Source organism: Urocitellus parryii, chromosome 2 (genome assembly GCF_045843805.1).
Source record: "Urocitellus parryii isolate mUroPar1 chromosome 2, mUroPar1.hap1, whole genome shotgun sequence".
Taxonomy (NCBI): domain Eukaryota; kingdom Metazoa; phylum Chordata; class Mammalia; order Rodentia; family Sciuridae; genus Urocitellus; species Urocitellus parryii.
The window spans coordinates 45,193,917-45,217,430 of NC_135532.1; the positions used below are offsets into that span (position 1 = coordinate 45,193,917).

Sequence of the window (23,514 nt, forward strand, 5' to 3'; positions counted from 1 at the left end):
AGAGAGCAGAAAATAATGAAAGCCCAAAGTTATGACTATCTGACCTGAAGCAAATTTGGACCAAGTCAGCTCAATTTTGCTAGGGTTATATCAAGGTGGGGTGGACAGTGATTTGTGGTCTCCCAAATAGAAGGTCATTGTGAATTTAGTTGACTGAAGTTTTCAGTTCAATCTAACATACCTGAAATCATACAATTCAGCCTCAGTATAAGTTATTGAGTCTCTATTATTCAATAAAGATAACCATTACTTTTTAAACATATTTTCTTGCATAGCTATAAAATGTTTATAAACTATCTAATTAATATCTTTGCTTTCTTGAAAAAAAATATATACCCCAAATTTTTGAAAAAATAAAAATCATTTTTAAGTGACTGAGTCCCAGCTGACTAGTGCCACACTCTTGCTGCTTCCTATTTTCTAAAATAATCTTCTTATAAACCACTAAGTGTGAATGAAAAATTTAAAACAACCTACATTTTGACTACAGAGAGTTGAGGTTACTGTGATTTTTTTTCCCCTCCTAATTACCAATCATTGCATTGTTGGCAGCAAGTGAAGGCCAGAAAATCAGAAAACCTCTTGAGGACTCTCCTGGCTCCTCCAGTACAGAGAGTGAGGCTTAGATTTCACTCTGTTGACTGTGGAGTGATCCATCTCACCCTGCTGTAAGATGATATTTTCCATCCACCTATCAATGTCAGGCCACACTTTCATATCAAGGAAAGCCAGAATGAAATGATCAGATCATATGAAAGGTTTGTTGCTTGTCGTGGTCAGATAAGTGCCCTGATTCACACAGGGAAGAGACTTTTTTTAATGTTGCTATGAATCAGTCCTTCTTAGTTATAAGTCTGCAGGAACATCATGGATTATGCTAAATTCATTTTCCTCACTATTGGACTTAGAGGAAGCTAGCTGTTTACTTTGAAATATATCTGCACTACCAGCATTGAAACAATTTATCAAAATTCACTTGTCTTCTGGGAGAAACATTCACACAATGAGGGTGGGCTTGGTGAATATAAGTAAATGCAGGGTGAGGAGAGAAGTTGAGAATGACAAATTCCACAAAGCAAAGCTGCCAGTAGGATTGACAGGGTATGGGCTAATTACTCCAGAGATGACCTCAGCCATGCTTGTGTGAGTGACAGGCTAGGGTGTTTGCACCAGGCACATTTGACTTGATGCGTCAATCAGAGTGTTTTCTCGTTCACTTACTTGCTCCTGGAGGACTTTTAGTAAAGCTTGTGTGTGGGACTGCTCTTCCTTTGCTTGTTCCAGTTCTGACTTTTTGTTGTTTAATTCCTCCTGGATGGTCAGCAATTGCTGTAAAGTTAAAGGATATTTAGCATAATTAGGATGGAAGGCTGGGTGAATGCAAGATAGTAAAAATATCCTCAGAATGACAAGGAGACTTGTACATACACGCCTTAGATATTCATTCAGACACTGGTTGCCTTTTTGTGCATGCATTTCCCCCACTTAACGTCAGGAGCATCACCATCTTGGATGCACTATTAGGCTGTTTGTGTTACTGATGCATGAAACTCATTTTAGAATTTGTGAGGATACCATTGAATTTCTTTGAACAAATGCATATTTGTAAAAATATGTTGATTAGTGTTAGTAAGCAACATGCTGACGGATGAAGAAACTAAAGATTAATAAAAATGTAATCAGTCAACTGGTCCAATTTTATTTCATTTTACATAAAACAATACAGCTAGGTTCACAGTAGCTTTGTAGAGATACTTTACCAAGTGGCAGGGACCAAAGATCCTTTTACTTTCTCTGTTATGATGGTGATGTTTTATTAGATCAGCAGGACTGAAGTCCAAACTGCAATCAATATATCAGGCAAGAAAACTGCTGATATAAGCTGTCAAAACACTAAGCTATGGCCTACACTGCTATTTTTAAGCAGGCCGCAGAAGGGATTTTTGTAAGCCTTGAGCTCTCCTTGCCCTATCAACTGTAACTCATGCGGAGGCTTGCCCTGTCTGCCAAAAGCTCAGCGCTGCCCTGCACTGACTCTTTGGGATATGGTTCTATGTTAAAATACACATAGGCTGGAGCTTCAAAACAGCCCCTGGAAACAGCTCTGTCTGTTCAGAGTTTCCAGACAACAAAGGACCTATTTAAAAAGACAGGAGAGCTCTTTTCCTGCTGCCATACATAACAAATGCTGCATGGATGATGTGAAAGTGTTGGTGTATTCCTGTTTTCCAGGGACCTGTCTCCCACATCCAGGCTATTTCTTCAGGGCCTTGACAAGCTGGCTGCAGAGTGGCCTGACCAGTTCCTAACTATAAGAGTCTGAAGAAACACTGGCACCAGATTTCTTGTGCATAAGCCCACCAACTGGAAGGATTACATTTAATCTTCAAAACTACTGGGTTTGGGGAACTTGTGGGAGAGCAAGTGCTCAAAATACACACTGTGCTTTCCTTGGGGCTTGTTGGCGTTGTTTGTAACTTGGGTACTGCATATAGATTCAATAACATACTTTGGTTCCTTTGTCATAAACAGTTATTTCCATATAATCTCCCAAAGCTCAGTACCTCCCGTCCTACCACCTATCCATACCACCATCACATGAGGCGATCATACCACCCACAGTAGATCTCCTAAGTGTCTGTGTAATTTAATTTATGCATCAGAGATTAAAGTACAGCAACTAGGGGGCCCTTGGCACAGGGACAAGCACCTATGACTGTGTCTGCCCAGTGGGGGATGACCTTGTTCCTTCATTCTCATTCACCACTGACCCCCAGAAGAGTCCCAAGAGGGTCGGTGCTCTGACTTTAGGTGATGCAGAATTAATTTTTACTTTTTGGTAGGAATTTTAAAATCCCATCTTTAATCTTCCTTTCAAAACGAGGGAAATGAAGGACAATAAATTGTCTTTAAAGGTAGGCATTGCTTAAGTTTGCTCACGGCAGCACTTGAGGTGGCAAAATTTAGAAACTGATGATGTCTAGTGATGGGGGGCTCACCACATTTCTGTCCCTGGGCCTGCACAACAGAACACCAGGAAGACATTAAAAATGAAGCTGCACAAACTCCACACTCACGAGGCAGCTCACATACTTCCATTTACCAAAAGGCTTCCATTTAATTTGGCAACTGTTCATAAAAAAGGATCCCTGACTCTGTCTCTGGGTGAGTAGGTTTTTGGATCTTTCTTTTAGTTTTGCTGTCAGTTTCCTGACATATCTGTAATGAGCAAATACTACTTTAGTAATGAGGAACAAACAATGAGCTTAAGGTGGGGGACAAGACAAAGAAAGGAATACTACTTGGAAATAAATCCCCTGGAGTCTTCCATTTCATCCACCATTTCATCGCACTGTTAAAACATACACTCCTTTCCCTTCCCCACTTCCTGTTTTAGCTTCCATCCTGTCTCATTCCTCTTCGAATCACACTTTTATTTTTTTGAACAGTTAGACGGTATTAGTCAGTTTGGGTTAATAGAAGGAAACATCACAGGCTGAGTCGCTTAAATAACAGAGACTTCCTTTCTCATGGTTCTAGAGGCCAGAAGTTCCAGATCACCCTGGGTAGGTTTCTGGTGAAGGCTTCCCGCTTGGTGACCTTCTCTGTGTGCTCACATGGCCTTTCTCCAGGGTACTTTTTTTTTTAATTTACATTTTTTAATTTGTTCTTTTTAGATATACATGACAGTAGAGTGTATTCTGACATATTATACACACATGGAGTATAACTTACTTTAATTAGGATCCCATTCTTGTGGTTGTACATGAGGTGGAGCTTCACTGGTCATGTATTCACATATGAACAGAGGAAAGTTACGTCTGGGAATCATACTTTTCAAATAACACATCATCACTCATGTGTAAGAAATCACTTTAATGGTTTATAATGTCTAGGTTTTTATTTGAGTATATTTTTCTTATTTATATATACATGGCTGTTTTGCATGTATTTTTAAGGGTTTACCATATTTCTTTATTGTTTACTATGATATTAGTAAGCATGATGTTTTTAGGATCCATCCATGTTAACATTCTATAGATCTGATCTATTCTTTCTAATGGCTGCATAGTATATTCTAAGGGGTACAATGGCCCAATTTTACTGAATCCACTGTCCTAGGGAAGGATACTCAGGCTATCTCCAATTCTCCCTACTTTACACTGGCTGTCTTGGAACATGCTGGTGTGTGTTCCTTTAAGTCCTGTGGGAGAATTTTCCTGAGACACATCCAGCAGTGAAACTGCTGGGTCACAGGGCTGCCCTAAGGAGGTCACGTATCCACACTGCCCCACAGAGCAGCTGCAGCAGTGCCGTTACCCACCAGTATTCTCTTGAGAGCTGGGGTACACCACAGCTACAAGAAAGCCTTGTTCAGATTTTCCATTTCTGCCAACATTAGAATATACAGATTCTTCACCTTTAAAACAAAAATTCTATTCTTCTCTGATCCCCTGTGATTATAAGCATCTTATCACGTGCTTGCAAGCTTTGGGGTTTTTATTTATACTTCTTAAAGAATAGTCAAGTCCAGAGGTTCTTGATTCTGTCAATCCACTAATATTATCTAGGAAGTTTTCTTTTCTTTTCTTTTTTTTTTAATACTGATTTCTGGGCCCCACAGAAGACCAATTAACTCTAAATATCTAAAGGTAGGATGAAGGCATTGATTGTTTTTCTAAAACCTTCCCAGAAAATGCTAATGTGGTAGTAGGGATGAGAACCTCTGTTTCCTTGAGTGCTCATTTAATCCTCAGTCTTCTGCAAGGTGACCTCCATCCTGAGTCCTCTACTTAAACAGTTCTCACTAGCATCAAGAAGCCTTTTGTAACTGCCAGCTCACGTGGCAGGGCCTTTTCTTCTTGTCATATGCTCTTTTCAGTGATCCTATTTGTGCCCATGGCTTCAGCCACAGACCTCAAATGCTGGCGCATTACAGAGCCTACATTATAACTTTGCCTGTCTCTTACTGCTCACCAGACTCTTAACTGCTCCAAACTGTGGCTGTCAGCACATTTTCCCACCCCAAACTTCCTCCCCAGGGAGCTAGAGTTAGGACCTTAAGTCACCAGTTCATCACTCTCTAAAGCCGGATGCCTATTCCTCCACCCTTTCTCCATTCATCCTCGCTGTCATATTTACCACATCTCTTCTCCTCTGGATGTTGCCTGTCCCACTAACTTTCACCACATATCATCCTGGAATTAAATTGTCCCATTGCTTAAAAATCCAGTTAGCTCCCAAACCAGTGCACTTCTCACTTTCATTCTTCTCTTCCCCAGACATGCCAGGTCCCTTCCACGACAAAAGTCACTACCAATCATTTTGCCAGGCAGATTCTGACTCAATCTTTGAGTCAGAGCAGGGTTTCTTTGTGCAGCTGAAAAGAACCCATCCTCTAGGCACACATGTCTGTCACCAGGGTGCATGCTCAGACCTTACAGCAGGAACTTGGTTACATTCTTGGTTACTCCTCTGGAACAATACCCTCGTCCAGGGCAGAAGCTACACAATTATAGGCAGTAGCCTTGGCCTCTTCCTAAATAAAGATGTCCTCCAATCACCCAAGCACAGCTAGTCATCCACCTTCTATGTTCCCAGAACACTTGCTACGGTATGTCACATTTTCTATCTCTCTCTCCAACTAGACCCCATCCACCAATGGGAAGGTCAAAGGTAGGTAGTAAATTAATGAAGGAATGCCGGGATGGATGAATGTCTCTGGTTTGCCTACTTTATGGGATTAAATCATGTTTTAGCAAACAACAAAAAAAGACTACTTGAGGTTCTATCACTGGGTAATTTATTGTTGTAGACATAAAGCTTTCAAAGGAAAGCTCCATTGAAGACATTTTGATTCATTAGTCTGGTAGTTTCAGATTTCTTTCTTAATCTGAATAGGAATATTTCTTAAAAGGTTAAATAATTCCAATCAATGAGTTTATAAATATGTAATTTATTTCCCATAAACCACCAAAAAGAGAGCAAAACCACCAGTAGAGGGGAAAATAAAATCAAAATCCTTGGACTGCTCTTTGCATTCTATAAAATTAATGCTTTCTTTTGTTTACAAAATATAAACTCGTGAATCTAATATTTACATATTCAAAACAGTGGTGATTCAAAACTGCTATTCTTCATTTGTCTAGATGCCCTATAAAAATGGTGAGATAGTTCACAACCAGATAATTTAAGTTAGGCTTTCTGGCCCTTTTCATTGAAATTTATGAGACTGTATAATATTCTTTCTGGCTGGAATTTTTAAGTACCAACGTGTCTCAATTATAGAAGTTCACAAGCAGCTAGAACTTAATCAGAAGTGTCTCCTGGCTAGATTGGCTGACTGCAGCATAATTTTAATTTAACATTTGAGAGTATGGCATTCAACAGATGCACTATTACATTCTTTGGTGGTTACAACTGAGTGTGTTCCAATTAGACAATTATCCATATGCCAATCAAGTGGAAACACTCTGGTGGACAATAAACAGGTAAATAAATGCCGTACCTGACACATCTTGGTATTTCCAGGTGACTGATTTAATAGGATCATTTGTAAAGCTCTTTGGGGACGTAGACTTCCATGGGTAATGGGTCTTTCTTTCTGACAAATTCAAAGAGCATTACAAATGTTATTTGGAGCCCCAGAATAAGTGAGGTCACATTTTCACTTTTACAGATGGGAGAATCGTAGGCACACAGAGGCTGAGTCATGTATCTGAGGTCACACTGTCTGGGAGAGACCTACCACTTGCACAGCTTAATTTTCCTCCCTCAAATTGTGAATTCTACCTTGGAAACCACACTGCACCATCAAATTTAAATGGAAATCAGGAAATGCCAATCTTAAAATCCTCCTAGCAATGACCTCCACCCAAGCACGCATCACTCCCACTTGGAAGCTAGGCTGCTGGAGACCTGCCATTGTGTGTACCTGTGAGCCATGTGGTGGATTTCACTTTCCTTTATAAACTGTGACCCCCAGGCTGGGGATGTGACTCAGTGGCATGGCAGGCATGTGGTCTTGGGGTTTGAGCTCAGTACCAAAAAGAAAGGACAAAAAAAAATTATAACCCCTTCCTGTGTTTTTTCTAAATCTCTTATTATAGTTTTGTTACCAGGGTGAAGTTTTTATACAGTTAACAGATTATATAAGGTTAGATTCCAAGAAAGTCATAGATGGCAGTGTAAACACTCTGTATGAAATACACCAGCAACATGCCATTATAAGCTGACACTCACAGGAATCTTTGGCAGGATAATGTGTGGCTAGGGATAGAAGTGGTGGTTGGCACAAAGTAGAGAAGACCCTAAAATAGAACAACGATTTTGTGATTTCCAAGGTGGCAGGGGACTAAGTGCCCTTTCTAAATTTATGTTGCTGGCAGGTCAGGAAACTCTTTATTGTTAGGCCAGGTAACTGTGACACCAACACACACACACACACACACACACACACAATCACTATACTTTTCCTCTCTTCCCTTTGCTTGGCTCTCTAGTCAGTTCTGAAGCAATCTGCTAATGTTCATTCATTCCTTCAATCAGCTCTGAGTTTCCTATGTGCAGGGCTGGGTATCATGGAAGCTACAGAGAAAACAATCAATAAGGACCTTGTCCTCAAGATGCTAGGTCATGAGGATGCTAATTAATTTAGGAAAGCAAGAAATATTCTTAATAATAGCTAGAACCAATATTGTTTTCATAGGAATCCAGGAGGTTTGGGGGAATCAGATTCAGGGTTGGAAGAACAGGCTCAGAGGCATCCACTGTGAATCACAACCTGTTCTACTTATTGGAACTAAATAGTCATGATAGAAACCTGGAAACCTGTTAACTCACAGAGGATCGTCAACTTAAATTCTACATGTTTTTGCCCTTTTGACTCAGTTTAAACAGAGAGTATTCCATCTCCATAACTCTGTTATAAATTAGATGCCCTACTCAGGAGGACACGCCTTTAAAGCTAGTAAAATATCACCTAAGGAAATGAGGCCAGGGACTTCCAAAGGGAATTTCCACCAAAGGCCATGTGGGTGTGACTGTGTCTGGATGGACTGGTCCCAGGAGCACTTGCAATGTTCAGTCTCTGTGGCAATGCTTGGGAGCAGCCAGCCTCATACTGTCTGTGCACCCTGACTCTAGCCCCATTTCTCCAATTTTTCAACCTGCAATGTGACACCCCCCACTCCCGGGGACAACTTTGCCAGCTCCATGTCCTGCCAGTCTTGAGTCTGGAGAACCCCCCCCTTAATCTCTTCCCCCTTGGTACCATCCTTCACCCCCATGTCTCCCCTGCTCTCCAGACCCTCCAACCCTCCATCCTGTTTCCTTCTGACTTCATACTGTCCAGGAACATCAGCCAGGAGTCCTGCTGACAGTCTCCCACCTTTGCCTGTTTTACATCTAATGCTCTGAATCCTGAGCCAATCCCCAATTGTTAGGGAAAGTGTGAGGTGTAAAAAAATCAAGTGCATATCAGAACAGCCTAGGAGGAAGGCTTTGCCTAAAGGCAAACACATCAAATGGTATTTCTGACAAAGCAGAGAAACCTGGCTCAGGGGAAGGACCATCATTTACCACCCAGTTGCTGCAAAGTTCACGCTTCTCCTTGGGAAAAAAAAAGACAGGATTGAACAAGCCTGAATTTTCTCATCACAGGGGGTGGTAAGACTACTCAAGATCTATTCTAGTTGAAAATGTCATCTGCTTCCACCTGGGGATGAAGCCGCACTTCAATTTATGCCAAGGTATGAAAGTAACTGTGCCCGTGGCCTCCCTCCCTCAGGCGCATGACCCCTGGGGGAGGAACATGGCTTGGAGAGAACTCCACCATTCTGATGACTGATACCAGTACCCTGGATCATAGAAATGAAATTGTGTTCAGAGCTAATATCCTATTACACCAGGCCATACATATTTAATTCCTTGGGTCTTTCCTCATAAATCAATTCCTCCGGGCCTTTAATCTCGTCAATATCTTTCTTGATATTGAATTTTAAATGCCATTCTCATTGCTAGGCAGAAAAGGCAATCTCTTGTTGTTGATGGGATCAGGCTTCATTTACAGCCAAGGGACACCTGGAGCATGGTCCTGTCCCCTGACACTGCTGCAAAGATCTGAATGTCAGCCAGAACAAAACAACCCAGGGGCAGGCCTCCTGGCTGAGGTGGGAGGGTGAGGAGTGTACAGGTGGGCAGGAGGGTGGGGATTGCCCTCCTAAACATAAACACCATGAACCATGGGGTCATGTTAATCAGTACCTTGGGTACCTGAGACTGCTAATGAGAAATCAGAAATAAATGTTTTCAAGGGTCTGGGCCCCCAGGATGCCTGAGACATGAAGTGCCCTGCTTCCTCCCGTGGGCCACACAGAGCCAGGAACTCCATTCCTCCATCCTGATTAAGAGCCTGAACCAAAGGATGCACAGTGTACATACATCTGAGTGAGCTCTCCTAGGACATGCAAGGTGAGAGGTAAGCAACACTAGGAAGGAACCCCAAAGAACAGGAACTGATGGCTAAAAATATTTTCCCCAGGTTCCCCAGGGCTGGTCTATGATGCAGTAGCACTTTCCCTGTTGTAAAGAAAGAGGGAGGAAATCCAAAAATCCTTTAAGTCATGCAAAATTTGCAAAAAGAGGCAAGAGTGATTTTTATCAGTCTGCAAAAACCATGGGGAAGTTGTAAAAACACAGGAAGTTACGGAAATGCATATCTGAGGGTCTAAATCTGTAGGAAGTAGTGTGGTCCCAAGGGCGGGGCCTGGGAACTGTCTGCTAGGGGTGGAGGAGTTAAGTGAGTACAGTGGTACTGAATTTTGAAACAACAACAAAGCTAACTGAAGGTCCATCCATTTATTATCACAGTGCATCAGCAATTCTAAGCAAAATTGGTAATGAAATATTCCTTCCTCATAAAAATCTTCAGTTGATCTAAATTCTAAACAATTGCGACCAGTACTATTTAAATTTAGCAACACATACATCATCTTCAAATTAGCCCATTCCATTGTTTACTCTTTCACAAACATATTATATATTGAAACTGACTTGCTCCATTTCTCAGCCCTCTCCCCTTCCTCACAAGAGAACTCACCTACACTCATTTTTTTTTTTTTAATTTAGAATCTTTTGAGCTTGCTTTGAAAGCAGCGTCTCTAGAGTCCCTGGAGCACCACATATATCCTGAATTTCAGCAGTAGATTAAAAATAAACAATGATAGCACACTTACCACAGAGACTACAAACTTGAACTTGAGCTAATTGGATTCATACCACAGGTCTGCTTCAAGAATTTTTATATTTAAAATGTAAAACAGTGAGATTAAAAACTATGAGTGGTATTATTTTGGGTTAGTAAGTGCTAATTTTAGTTCCTATATGAAACATCTTAACTGAATTTTAATATTTAAAATATTGAATGTATTGTTAATTGTTAACTTTAAAACTAAAAGATAAATCAAGAAAATGTTATATTTGTGGCATAATTAGCAGTTGCCTAAACTGTGCCTTTTGCATCAGGTTTTATTAAAATTCACTTATTATTTAAGGGGCAATGATTTACATACAGTATTATGTTAACTGTAATAAAGGATCAAAGTTCAAACTCTTAGGTGAGTTAATGAAAAATACTGAATGGATTTTTTTCATTGTACTATAATATTTTGTTCTGGCTTGGATATATATGAAATTACATATATTAGAAACTTCAGTCTGCATCTCCTTCCTGGTCATTATCATCATTTATATCACTACATGGTTGACACTGAAAGCAATGTCATTTAAAGGAGGGAAAGGATAACAAAGATTCTCTCTCAGCGTTAAATTGAACTAGGTGCAAAATTATCGACTGTGTATAGGGCAATCAGGTGCCCAAGAGAGGGATATCATGACCCTGGGCTGGGAGCTGGAAGAATCTTCCAGTAGACATGGTTTTAAAGACCATTTCCTTTTTTTAAAATAAACCCTTGGGAGGGACTTATGTGAAAGACAGATGCTTCCTGGTATTCATATAAACCAGTGAAATTATCAGCAATGATGTGCTATATCCCAAATAAGGCAACAACCTAAAAGAAAGCCAAGGATTGGCACAAAGGCAAAAAATAAGCCAAATGTCAACATTTCAGAAATTATTAGCCTGATTAGTTCTACTGTTGATTTGCTGTGAAACCTTGAACAAGCCAGTTTACTGGCCTGGTCTCCTCTTTTTCCTAAACTTTCCACCCTCACCACTATCTCATAAGGATTAATTTCTCATCTGCAAAGCAATGCACCAATTAATTTCCTAAACACAGGAAAAGCAGATGCAAAAGTAGTTCAGAAGGCTCTAAACCCATTTTCTCTTTTTTAGATGATTTTTCTTTATAGTGTAATTTGCAGTGTCATCTTAGTTTCCTGATCTTCAATTTCTTCACATATTAAATAAACAATCCTTACCCTTGGGATATTGTGAAATTGAAGAACATCGATTAAGTGTGGGAGGCTCCTTGAATGGCAAAAGATACTGAGTTAAATAAAAGTGCTGCCATTATCCTCTCTGAAAAAATGGAGAGGGAAATCCAGCAAGGTCAAGTGAGTTTTAACTGACCTGAGTGAGCAGTGCCAGGGATTAATATTCACAGAGAAAGGTACACTGTTTGCCCCACCCTCACCATGCTGCTTACCGTCCTTCAGCCAATTTCAAAACACAGACTAGCCAACTTGAATTAACATCATTCATGCAATTTATAAGAGAAGATGTCAAATGCCTTGCTGAAGTAGGAATAGATATCAGTGCCAGTCTCTCCATTGCATTTCCTGGCAATTCTGCTGCAAATGATAATCCAATTTGCTGGAATTTATTTATTTGTATCACTCCTTTTGCAATTATATGAGGTGGTTATCACCCCAACCTCTGGGCACATGTACAGTTGTTAATGTAGAAATTTAAAACATTAACATGTTTTCCAGCTGGGTTGCCCATTTACCTCAATCAAACAAGAACCTGATTGAACAGCTGGGTCTTGCAATGTGCTCCAAAGGCCAACAGAGACTGGTTCTTTGTAAGGGTTATAACTCATTCATGATCAGAGACGATAGCTAGAAAACCCTATACAGGTGACTTGTGACCAAAATCTTGTGGCCATTTTTGGATGTGTCTTTCGCTAGCAATCAGGGCCTGATCAAATTCAGCCACTGGAGAGTCAATCCATAATTCATTTCAGCATTATCAGCAACATATATTAACACTATCACTAGTCTCTTTGGTTGTAGTTTGGGGAAAGCAGCTTTTGATTTAATGGGTGTGGAATAAGGATATGTGTTAGAGGCTTAAGAACTTCTAGTTGAATCTTACTGGTATTGCAAAGACCTAGCATGTTCTGCAGATAAATGAAGGGAGGAAATACAGTTGCAGGTCTTATCCAAGGATGGAACCTTTCTTTATTCTGGATGTAGATGGTCCTTATCACCTAACACTTAACTCCAGATAATGGCAGAACTTTAGTAAACATAATTCAATAATTCAATGATTACAATATTTCCAATTTTTCTCAGTTAACACAAATTGACATTTTAAAGACTTGGAGAATCAGATATCTAGGGGCAGGATAGAGAAACATAGTCCCTGAACTTCTTGAATCTTTGGGTGACTCAAGGACAAACTTCATAAATAAATGGGCATATTCATCTATCATAGGAGAAGTGAGAGGCAGAGAAAGTCTGCCTCTTCCCCCAAGGTTTCCAAGGTATTTTAATACATTTAGGCTGGCCTGGAACTCCACAGTTTAGGAGTCTTAGAATAGTGGTACCCTTGGAGATCTCCAAGTTTTACCTGTTGTTGGCTCCAGGGTCAGGTAAGGGCTGTACCAGACAAGACTCCTTTCCCTGAGTGTTTTTAACAACCTGTAGGTGGTCTTGTTGCAGCTGCTTAGCCTCTGAACTATATGGATTTGCCCTTCTTTGAACTGCAGACACTTTTAAAGGAGAAATAATGATGACAGCAGCAGTAACAGAAAACCTTAACAAATACTGCCATTGTGAAATGTGCCACATATTCTTAATAGCTGGGGCTGAGGTTTAACTGGTAAAATACAATACAGCATCACCATCTTGCATAGATCTTAAAAGTGCAGAGAGAAAATTACCAACTTAAACCAATCTTCTCTACCTCTAAAACATTAAATATAGGAAACTAAGGAAGTAAGCTGAGTTCATCAGACCCTTTGCAATGGTATGGTGTTAGTATGGCCAAGAATGATAACAGCAAAATAAAAAAAAAGTCTTCAGGTTACAAAAATTAAAGGAAACTAGAGCTGTAGCTTCATAATTACTATTGACATCACACACTATAATAAAGAGTTCCTCTAGCCTAAGCCATATCCCTGTTCTCAATCTGCAACTGCATGCAGTTCCATATCACTTGTGGGATGTCTACCTATGTCCTTTAGGTGAAAATTTCAAGCATAAGTTTTGCTGAAGGCAGCTCAAAGTCCAGTTCCTAACAATAATAGTGCAGAAAAGATGATCATCCATACAATATAGATACTTAAGTTTGCATTACAAAAATGATAGATAGCAAAGTTATTGTTGTCTTCTCAAAAGGAAAGAACAGGGAAACCACATTTTAAGGATCTGATAGCAGACTTGGTGTACCATGAGTTTTTGCTTCCAGATGACAACTTGAAAATGTAAATCATGATATAGAGCAAATGATAATAAACAGTTGCATTGTAGTCCAAGTAATTAAAAACTTATCTCTGGATTAATCTGGGAGGGTTAAAAAAACACATTTTGTCACTGAGTTCACTGTAGATAACTTTTATCATGGTAAGAAAGTTCTCTGCTATTCCAAGTTGTTAAAAAACTTCACTTTTCTTTGGTTGTTTTAGTTTTAAATCATGAACTGATATTCTTTAGCTACTAAAATGATTATATTACTCCAGCTTTAATCTGTTAATGAGATAGCCTCCATTAACAGACTTTTCTAACTTTGAAACAACCTTGAATTCCTGGAGTAAGTCTAATTTTATAGTTTATAAAATACCAGATTAAAATTTTCTTTTTTAAAGGATTTTAAATCTATATTCATAAATGACACTGGTCTGTAATTTCCTCCCTGTTTACATGGTCCTTGTCTTTTTTTTTTTTAAAGAGGGGGGGGGAGGGAGGGAGGATTTTTTAAAAAATATTTATTTTCTAGTTTTGGGTGGACACAACATCTCTGTTTGTATGTGGTGCTAAGGATCGAACTCAGGCCGCACACATGCCAGGCGAGCACGCTACCACTTGAGCCACATCCCCAGCCCTGGTCCTTGTCTTGAATGGTATCAAACCTTATGAACTAGTTGGGAAGTATTTCCTCCTCCTTTTGTGTTCTCTGAATAAATTTGTAAAGATTGGCAGAATTTGCCCTTGAATGAGGGTAGAACTTGCCCCTGGAAGCAATTTTGTATCTGCTATTACTCATTTAAAGTTTGTAATTTTCCTCTAACTTCTGTCTTACATGTATCCCACCAGCTCTGATATTGTATTTTAATTATCAATTACCTCTAAACATTTTAAGTTCAAAGTTTAATTTTTTTTGGATACAAGGGTTTAGAAGTATACTTCTAACTTCCAAATATATAGGATTTAGCTATCTTTTTTTGGCATTGATTTTTCTTAAGTTTTATTGTGATCAGAAAATTATACCACTCCTTTGAAATTTGTTGAGATTTGCTTGAAGGCCCAGTGAAGGATTAATTTTTGTAAATATTTCAGGTATATTTGAAAAGGAGAGTTTTCTGTATATATCCTGGGGATCAAAACTAGTGGCTGAGTTCTGTGAGAATGCTTCATTGGTACAAACACAGGTGGTCACAGCAGTTCAAACTAGAAACAGCAGAGCTGCTTAGAAGAGTGTCCAGATTCCCTAATGTATTTTTAGTCTTTCAGCTAAATACTGGGGTTGTATATTCTTGACCTTAAAGTGTACATCTGTGATATAACCTTGCTTTTTATTATTAAGCAAAACAATTAGGAGAAATTTTAAGCACTGTGCTGCCTCGTCTGGAGGCTTCTCAACTGTCTTTTCTAACTTATCAAGGCTCTTCAAGCCTTTGGATAGAAAGAACCCTTTTGGATCAGAAATATCCGCAATCAGACACACACACACACACATGGCATCAATGCTGATGTGCTGGCCTGGTTCCTAAGGTTCCAGCTGTCTTTTATAGCTGCGGGCCAGCACAGGTTGCACTGGAGAAGACCAGTGACTGACAGGCCCTAGCATCTCCATTCCAGCAGAGCCTGATAATGACTTCTGAGGACAGGATGACTTGATCCATCCTTACACTTCAACAGACTTCTCAGAAATCCAGACCTGTTTGGTCCACAGGATGACATTGTTTATGGGGCGACGAGCGGGGAAAGAATCAGAGTCTGAGAACCAGGCAACAGTTCAGAGTGTTCAGTTGCTGAGAGTAAATATGTGCTGACTCAAGGAGCCATTCATTCATTCATTCATTCATTCGTTCATTCATATAGTTGCTGGGTATGAACCACTAAATTAGCCATAGCAGATTGGTTTAGGTATCAGGATTAGTTTCAGTTCCATTCAGTGTCTGAAGAAAAAAATAAATTAACACTTATCTAACATATGGCCCCTATGTCCCAACTCACAGAGTGAGATATAAATAAACAAGAAAGGAAAAAAAAATCTCAGAATGCAGACAGGCAGGAGGGGACAAGAGTCAGGGGCCTGGGTAGTGGGAAGGGAGACAAAGGTGAGGGGCTGGGCTTAGCTCACTGACTTGACTTCTCAATTTGACTGAAACTATATAGTAAATAGGTAGAATTAGGGACTCCCTAGAGCCCTTCCTTGTTCTAACTTTCTGTATTTTGTATTGCTCTTGTTGTAACAATAGTGGTAAACATATGTTTTCTAAATTTGTTTGTTTTGTTTTTTAGTGCTGGGGATCCAACCCAGGGCCTTGTGCATTCATGGCAAGCACTCTACAACTGAGTATATCCTCAGCCCCAGACACAATACTTTTATTTTACTTATTTATTTATATGTGGTTCTGAGGATCGAACCCAGGGCCTCACACACGCTAGGCAAGCACTCTACCACTGAGCCACAACCCCAGCCCCTAAGTTTTGTATCTAAAGAAAAATTCCAATTATGATCACATTCTACTTTCTTTTCCTTATTTATTTATTTATGAACTGTGAATGGGTTATGTAGTTAAAGATGAGCATAGATTTCACAGAGAAATGGCTAGCAAATTGTGGACTTTAAGTCAGGCAAGTCAGTTTCCAGCTTGGCTGAAGACTGGCCTCATTATGAAAGACCCCAAGGGCCCCAAAGGGGAAAAGACAAAACCTTGGAGGCTCTCCTTACATCTTCTCTGAACTTGATCAGTTCATATTACCAAAGGTGGAGTGTTAAAACTCTATCTTGAGTACTCCCTGTCCTTTCTCCCCAAGTGATTAACAGGAGGACTGCTGGGGGAAAATGGTAAAGAGAACTCGGCAGGACAGAGTTTACAGTTAGGCCATTACTAAAACCTTCCTGACATAAATTGTGAGTAGCAATGAAGAAATAAGAAACATAGGGAAGAAATATAAAAGACAGAGAAAAGAGAGCAAGGTATATAGATAACGAATGAAGTACAAAATTGCAGTGTACGATTGTGTTTAAATGTCTGGAAGTGTGTAGTGCACCATCTCAGTAAATCACTTGCTCAGGATAAAATGTAAATCATGTGTGGAAACACACACCTGACGTGGAAATGAGAGTTTCCCTCCTCACCCTCTCTGAACATATGAGTGACACCCAGCTTTAAATAAACTAAGGTAGTAATGATGGTGAAGACCTAGGAAAAGGACTTGTGGATGTGGGGCAGGACCACAGGGCAAATTAAGAGAACAAAAGGAAGACTAAGATAAAGCTCCAAAAAATTACTATGTTGGTCTTTCATTATAAAACCTTTAGGAAACAGGTGTTTTCACTGATTAGAGGCGAGAAGTGGGTGGTCTACAAAGTGAGGACCAGATTGGGCACTAACTTTAAGTTTCCCTAGATGACTATTCAGGGTGCTTTGTTAAACAGAGGAGAAAAGGTAGTTTTTAACTAACCATTGAGCATCTTGGAAGTGAATTCCCAATTCCACACTTTGGTTACAGTTCCAGGAACTTTAACTATGTTTGGCTATCCCATTGGTCAATACTTAGAAGTGATCAACACTGTGTGTTTTTATGTATCTAGAGAAAATGACTGGAAGGAGACATGCAGATGTTAATAACAGTTAGATCTGGGTAGTAATGCTATGAATAATTTTTGTTTCCTGTTAATTATTTCCTTTATATTTCCAAGTTTTCTGCATTGAGCATGAGTTCTTTTGCAAAATGGAAAATTAAAAAAAAAACTAAAATGACAAACTTGGGCTCAGGAAAACAATAGTCCCACCTACATTTCTGCCCCTTTGTGTATTCTCTTATTCAGATAAAGACGAGTTTTTTTTTTTCTGACTCATTCTTTGTTTCCAAGTTGTGTTCCTTCACAGAGATAAGAGGAAAAGCAAGAATATCACTTAGAAAGCTAAATGATGATCTCACAGAAAGATGATATCACTTAGAGTAGGAAAATAATGATGAGAAAGAGAAGACAAATTTAAAATATGCTTGTGTGTTCACAATGACTGGGTAAACTTTTGTATGGTAAGGTGTGGAGGCAGGGTTTGGGAAGGTAATTGTTGGAAAATCTATCCTTGCTTCCTCTTCATAACCTTCGTTTCTGATGAGAAGGATATTGGCCCATCTCTCGAATCCCCAGGTTGCCTCTCCTAACCAGCTGCATGGAGAAAGCCCTGGAGCTTGATGCCCTCCCAACTGCAGCCCGATTGGAGAGGCGGATAATTGCATGAGTCTGGCTGGGAGCAGGACACCTGCTGTATGCAGGCAGCCATGGAACTGGCAGGGTTCAGGGCTTCCAAGTGAAGGAGCAGGCTTCTGTGCACTGGCAGGCTACAAAGAAAGGAAGTCAAGGCCAGACCATCAGGATTCATTTTAGCATCCGTGGCTGGAGGGAGAGAGACGGCAGTGGTCAAGCTGAGTAGAAGGCTAGAATGTGTCTGCGGCAAAAGTCTGTCTTGATTTACTACATCTAAGAAAAGATCCATTTCTCTATAAATCTAGTACTCATAGTGTGATATGGCCTATAAGTCAGGAGGCAATTTCCAAAAGAGGTGGTGAAAGGGAAGGTCATTCAAAGGCTATCCAACCACTGCTGCTGGCAGAGTCAGGAAAAGCAGTTCCTCCAGCCCAGAAATGGCTGCAAGTCAACTAGAGATTCAAGGTTTCCCATGCAGATGTCAGAGAAAGCTGCAGAAGGCAGAAGCCAGATGATTGTAATGGTCTGCAGGGCAATGCCATTATTTCTTCTCCTGGCTCCTACAATGATTCGTCTGCTGGCCTCATTATTTTTGGAAGGAATGATTACTAATGAGGATGCATTTGATGATCAGATTAATTAATGGCAGAGTGGGATAACTAATGATGAGATGAAACCTCCCATAGTTAAGTTTTATTAGGCTTCTCTTTCTCTTCCCAGAAGTGAAGAGATTTATATTTGCAGTTCAAATTTAATAACTAAAAGCCGCATGTATGTTATTTTCCTTTGGCTAGCTCTTACTCTGCTAATGCAAAGACCAAATTAGCGCTGTGACAACGAGTCAGAAAACAGACCATGGGTTTTTGCCATGGTACTGTTACAATGCACAAACACTCGAAAGATAGAACTCCCCAGGCTTTTGGAGTTGGAGGTGTAGCTCAATGGTAGAGCACTTGTTTACATGCACTAGACCCTGGGTTCAATTCCCAGCACTGCACAGAAACCAACAAAAAGCAAACTTCCCAGGCTTCTGCAATCATGGTCACTATAGTTCTAAGGCACTATTTTTCAGAGAAGGCCTCAAAAAGTTATGGGACAACAGAAGGTGTACAGAAGCTGTGGCCAGACAGATTTGGGATGGAGTCCAGTCTTTGCCAGGTATACCTGCATGCTGGGACAGTTACTTGACACCTGTAGGTCTGTTTCTTTCTTTCTTTTGGGGTACCAGGTATTGAACTCAGGGGCACTTGACCACTGAGCCACATTCCCCAGCCCTATTTTGAATTTTATTTAGAGACAGGATCCCACTGAGTCACTTAGCTCCTCACTTTTGCTGAGGCTGGCTTTGAACTTACGATCCTCCTTTCTCAACCTCCTGAGCCACTGGGATTATAGGTGTGCACCACAGTGCCCAGATGTAGCTCTGTTTCTTTCTGGAAAAACTGGCCTGGGCTTATGCTTTGAGCTGTTGTGAAGATTGAGTAAAATACTCTACAGGTGCTTCTGTGAGGGAGTAGCCTTCCTGGAAGTGGCACAAGAGCAATCGCACAAGCTATATGGGATCAGGGGACTTTGGATCTGGACTCATCTACACTTACTCTGTGAATCCTGAGTCTTCCCTTAAATTTCTGCAGCTGTTTATATTTTTTACCTGGAGCATGGCAGTTGCCGTCTGCATCTGCATAGTAGCTTTTTGAATTGGGTTTGCAGATGTGGTCTCATTGTATGACAGCTAAGCCTCAGTGAGTCAGAAGGACTCACTCTCCAGGTGAAGAACCTAGGCTCAGACAGCCTGATGTCCCAAAGCAGAACAAAAAACAGTGAAGCAAGAGCCTCCTTTTCCTTTCACTAGTTCAGTGTCATCTTATTATTCATGCCTTCAGTGGTGTGAACACAGCTTCTTTCTTCCCTCATCTTATGATATGACTTCTCTCCAGGGAAGACAGCAAGGTACCCCATGGTCCACCCTTGCTTCAAGTTGCTAATAAAAAAAAAAAAAAACCCTTAGGGAGGTTCTCCTCTCCATTATCTTTACTTTTTGTCTTTCTGTCTTCTCCAGAGTCCAACAGGAAAGTGATTTGAAAACTCCCAAGCCCCTAACAGATGTCAGGTGCAATCATTTCCACTAGGCAGGACTTTGTAATGTAAAGCCCTGGGCCAAGAATTAGAGAATTGATTTCTATTTTTGGTTCCAAGTGTAGCCAACAATCTCTGCAAGAGTCTCCTGCTGAAGTGGGATAGCTACCTTCTCCAGGTGTAAGGGGGAAGGCACGATGCAAACGTCAGAGCATGCACATGTTGCCAGCAGGAACTCTACAAATGACCTTGAGGAGGCTAATGAATTTTCATCATGTGGGCTGTTACTATAATGCACCAACCCTAAGTATGTGCCTGAAGAATGGAAAGAAAATGAAATGACAAACTCTGGGATAATGAAAAGAAAGGGAGATCACAGTGCACTCAAAATCTGGCTGCTCTTGTGAGCCCTGATGTTTTAGACATTGGACCCTTTTAAAGCTCCGTCATCTGAGAGATGTCCATGTTATTCTGATTCAAGTAAAATGCCAGTGGCTTTTAATGTGAATGTGGGAAACGTCTTGCAAATTATTTTCTATGCCAAAAAAAAAAAAAAAAAAAGGAACTGCATCTGGGTAGTTGAAATGGAATCAGATAAACTTGGGGTATGTCTGCAGTCACAGCTTGTAAAGACTCCAGGTTTTTATGTGTCTATTTATACATGCATATATTTTTGAACTTTTTAGAGCCGAAGGCTTTACTAAAAGTAGTCCTGTGGCTCTATATGGTAATAATGATGTTTTCTTGCCCTGTCCAGTGGTACCGAATTCTTATGTGCATGATGTATAATGCTTTCATATATTAAAGACATTATGATAATATTGTTAAAAGCTTCTTTCTGGATGAGTCAACAATGAGATCATCACATATATATTATTATTCCTTCCAACTGGCCATTTCTGATAGTCAGAGACTCTACTTAGACAGTCAATGTTTTTGACTAGCATCTAGATATTGCATAAGAGCCCTTAAGATATAATTTATTATAAAAAATGTTGAATTTCTTCTCATAGAGGGATTTCTCCTTTTCCCTTTTTCTTGTCCGTGTTTATGCCAGCTTATTTTTTTTTTTTTTTTTTTTTTAGTTTTAACAACAGATGAAGAATTAGTTGTTCTTCCACAGCACCTTCCCATATCTCTGCAAGTCCTTCTCAACCTGATTTGGGACATTTTCTACTCTTCTACTTTCTGCATAGTCCCTGGTGCCTAGGCTCCTTTGTACCATCGTTTTTGTTTTTTCTGTTTGTTGTTTTCTTTGGTTCCCTGCCTCCTCTGTCTTCTAAGAAGACAGACTGGGTGGCTAGCAAAGTTAGCCATTCCTCTATCTTTATGGCTATCACAGCCCCTTCATGTCTCCTTTCCCGACTGCTTGTCTTCCTTTTCCTCCTTCTAACTCCCTTTTAATCCTAGAACAACTATTTTTTACTCCAAAATATGCTGCTTTAAGTTGCCTTCATAAAATTTGCTTGCTGTTCTTTCTTTCCTTCTATTTCTGGATGGCCAGAATAATTTGCAACACCCTCCCCACCTCTACACCTGGCCACATGCTAAATAAGAATCCATCCAAAGACTGGGTTAAAGTGAAAAGCCCCTGAAACAGGTTTCTGTTCAAGATATCAGATGCAGCATGTGTGTGTGTGTGTGTGTGTGTGTGTTTCCCTTCCTCTAGGAACTTGATTCAAATATCTCTCAGTGAAGAAATTTATATGAGCAAACCAAACAGAAAGGGAATTCCAGGGAGTTCATGGTATATGACAGGTTTTGCACCTGTAGCATCCTCTGCTTGCCTTAAAATGGAGCCTGCTGGTCAGTGAGCCCCCAGCTACCATGTGGGAGAAGACAGCCAGGCAGGAGTGCTGGATGCAGCAATGAGCAGACCGCACATTTAAACAGACAGATGGTGAATCACAACCTCACTCATGAAGAAGCCTGTCATGAAAGAGACCAAAATTCAAAAACTGAACAGCCAATACTGGAATTAATGGAAATGTCTTGGGAACAAAAGGAATTTAAAAAATTCCAATTAGTATTCTCAAAAAGAGTTGAGAACATACCATAAAACAAAACAAAAAAAAAAAGAATGTGACTACATGAAAAGAGAATAATCACAGAACAAAATAAAGCTTTGGAAATAACATAATTATCAAGCAGAAACTTCAATGGAAAGGATGAAAGAAAAAGTTAAAATGGAAAATGTTAGATAAAGAACATCATCCTCATAGATCCATTATCTGAACGGTGCTTATTTCAGAAAAAAATGAAAACCTGAAATGAGCTGGGTGTGGTGGTGCATGTCTATAATCCCAGTGGCTTGGGAGGCTGAGGCAGAAGGATCACAAGTTCAAAGCCAGCCTCAGCAACTTAGCGAGGCCCTAAGCAACTACGTGAGATCCTGTCTCTAAATAAAATACAAAAACGGGCTGGGGATGTGGCTCAGTGGTTAAATGCCCCTGAGTTCAATCCCCAGTACCAAAAACACAAAAAAGAAAACCTGAAATGGAAGGATTTGAAAACTCTCATGCTAAGTGAAATAAGCCAAAATCCAAAAACCAAAGATCAAATGTTCTTTCTGATATGTGGATACTAACCCACAACAAGGGGGGTGGAATGAAGAATAGAAGTGCAGTGGACTAGACAAAGGGGAATGAAGGAAGGGAGGGGGAATGGGAATAGGAAAGACAGTAGAATGAATCTGACATAACTTTCTATGTACAATATGACTATACCACCATGAAGCTCCATATCACGTACATCCACAAGACTGGTATCCTAATTAGAGTAAGACATACTCCATGCTATGTCAAAATAGACTCTATTGTCACGTATAACTAAAAAGAACAAATAAATTAAAAAAAAAATCTGAAAACAAAAGTGAAAAATGATCAAGAGGAGAGACTCCCTTGTAAATAAGCCCTCAAGGCATATTGGTCTCCCAGTCTCCTAGCACGCCCTTCTCGATGGGCTGGGAGAACTGGGTCTGCTGCACTTTTGAGGATTTTCACAGCTTTCAACAGTTTTGTTTTTTAAACGAAATTATCTCTTCCCTAAAATTTTCTAATCATTAAGAGCAGCAACATCTGCACCCCACCCACCTGCATGGCACGGAATCAAACGCCACCTTCACCTCCACACTCTGTCTACCCACCACAGCCACCTACACCTCCACAGCTACCACTGACACCTCATGTGCCACTCCTGTTGTCATTATTATTGTCTTGATTTCGACATACACATCATACTTCATTACATGTAAGTGTAGGGGTGCAACCAAGCGTGAGCTTTTCTCTATCACTAAGAAAAGAAAAAGTAATTATTAAGCAATTATTGTTTACACAAGTTTGCAGTAGGCCTGATTAACTTACTCATGTTCTACTTTGAAAACACTTACTTATTCCTTAATAGGTACCCCAAAGACGACTCTTGCCTGACTTCAGCAAACTAACTGGGGTTACCCCATCGGGAAAGCAGTGATAATTTAGTTCTCCAGGTTCCATAAAATCAATCTGAATTAGTGAGATTCTGTAATGCAAATACAGAAAATCACAATATGTTCTTTGATTTTAAGGAGAAAAATACTTGCTATT

The 23,514-nt window shown here is 40.0% G+C and overlaps 1 protein-coding gene across 1 annotated transcript in view; it reads right to left on the reverse strand.

Moving 5' to 3' along the window:
* Positions 1 to 23,514, reverse strand: part of Enox1 (ecto-NOX disulfide-thiol exchanger 1) — a 521,404-nt gene that overhangs the window by 69,213 nt on the left and 428,677 nt on the right. The window contains exon 15 of the mRNA XM_077792681.1: positions 1,222 to 1,329. Coding sequence (XP_077648807.1) covers positions 1,222 to 1,329 — 108 coding nt within the window. The remainder of the gene's footprint in view (positions 1 to 1,221; positions 1,330 to 23,514) is intronic.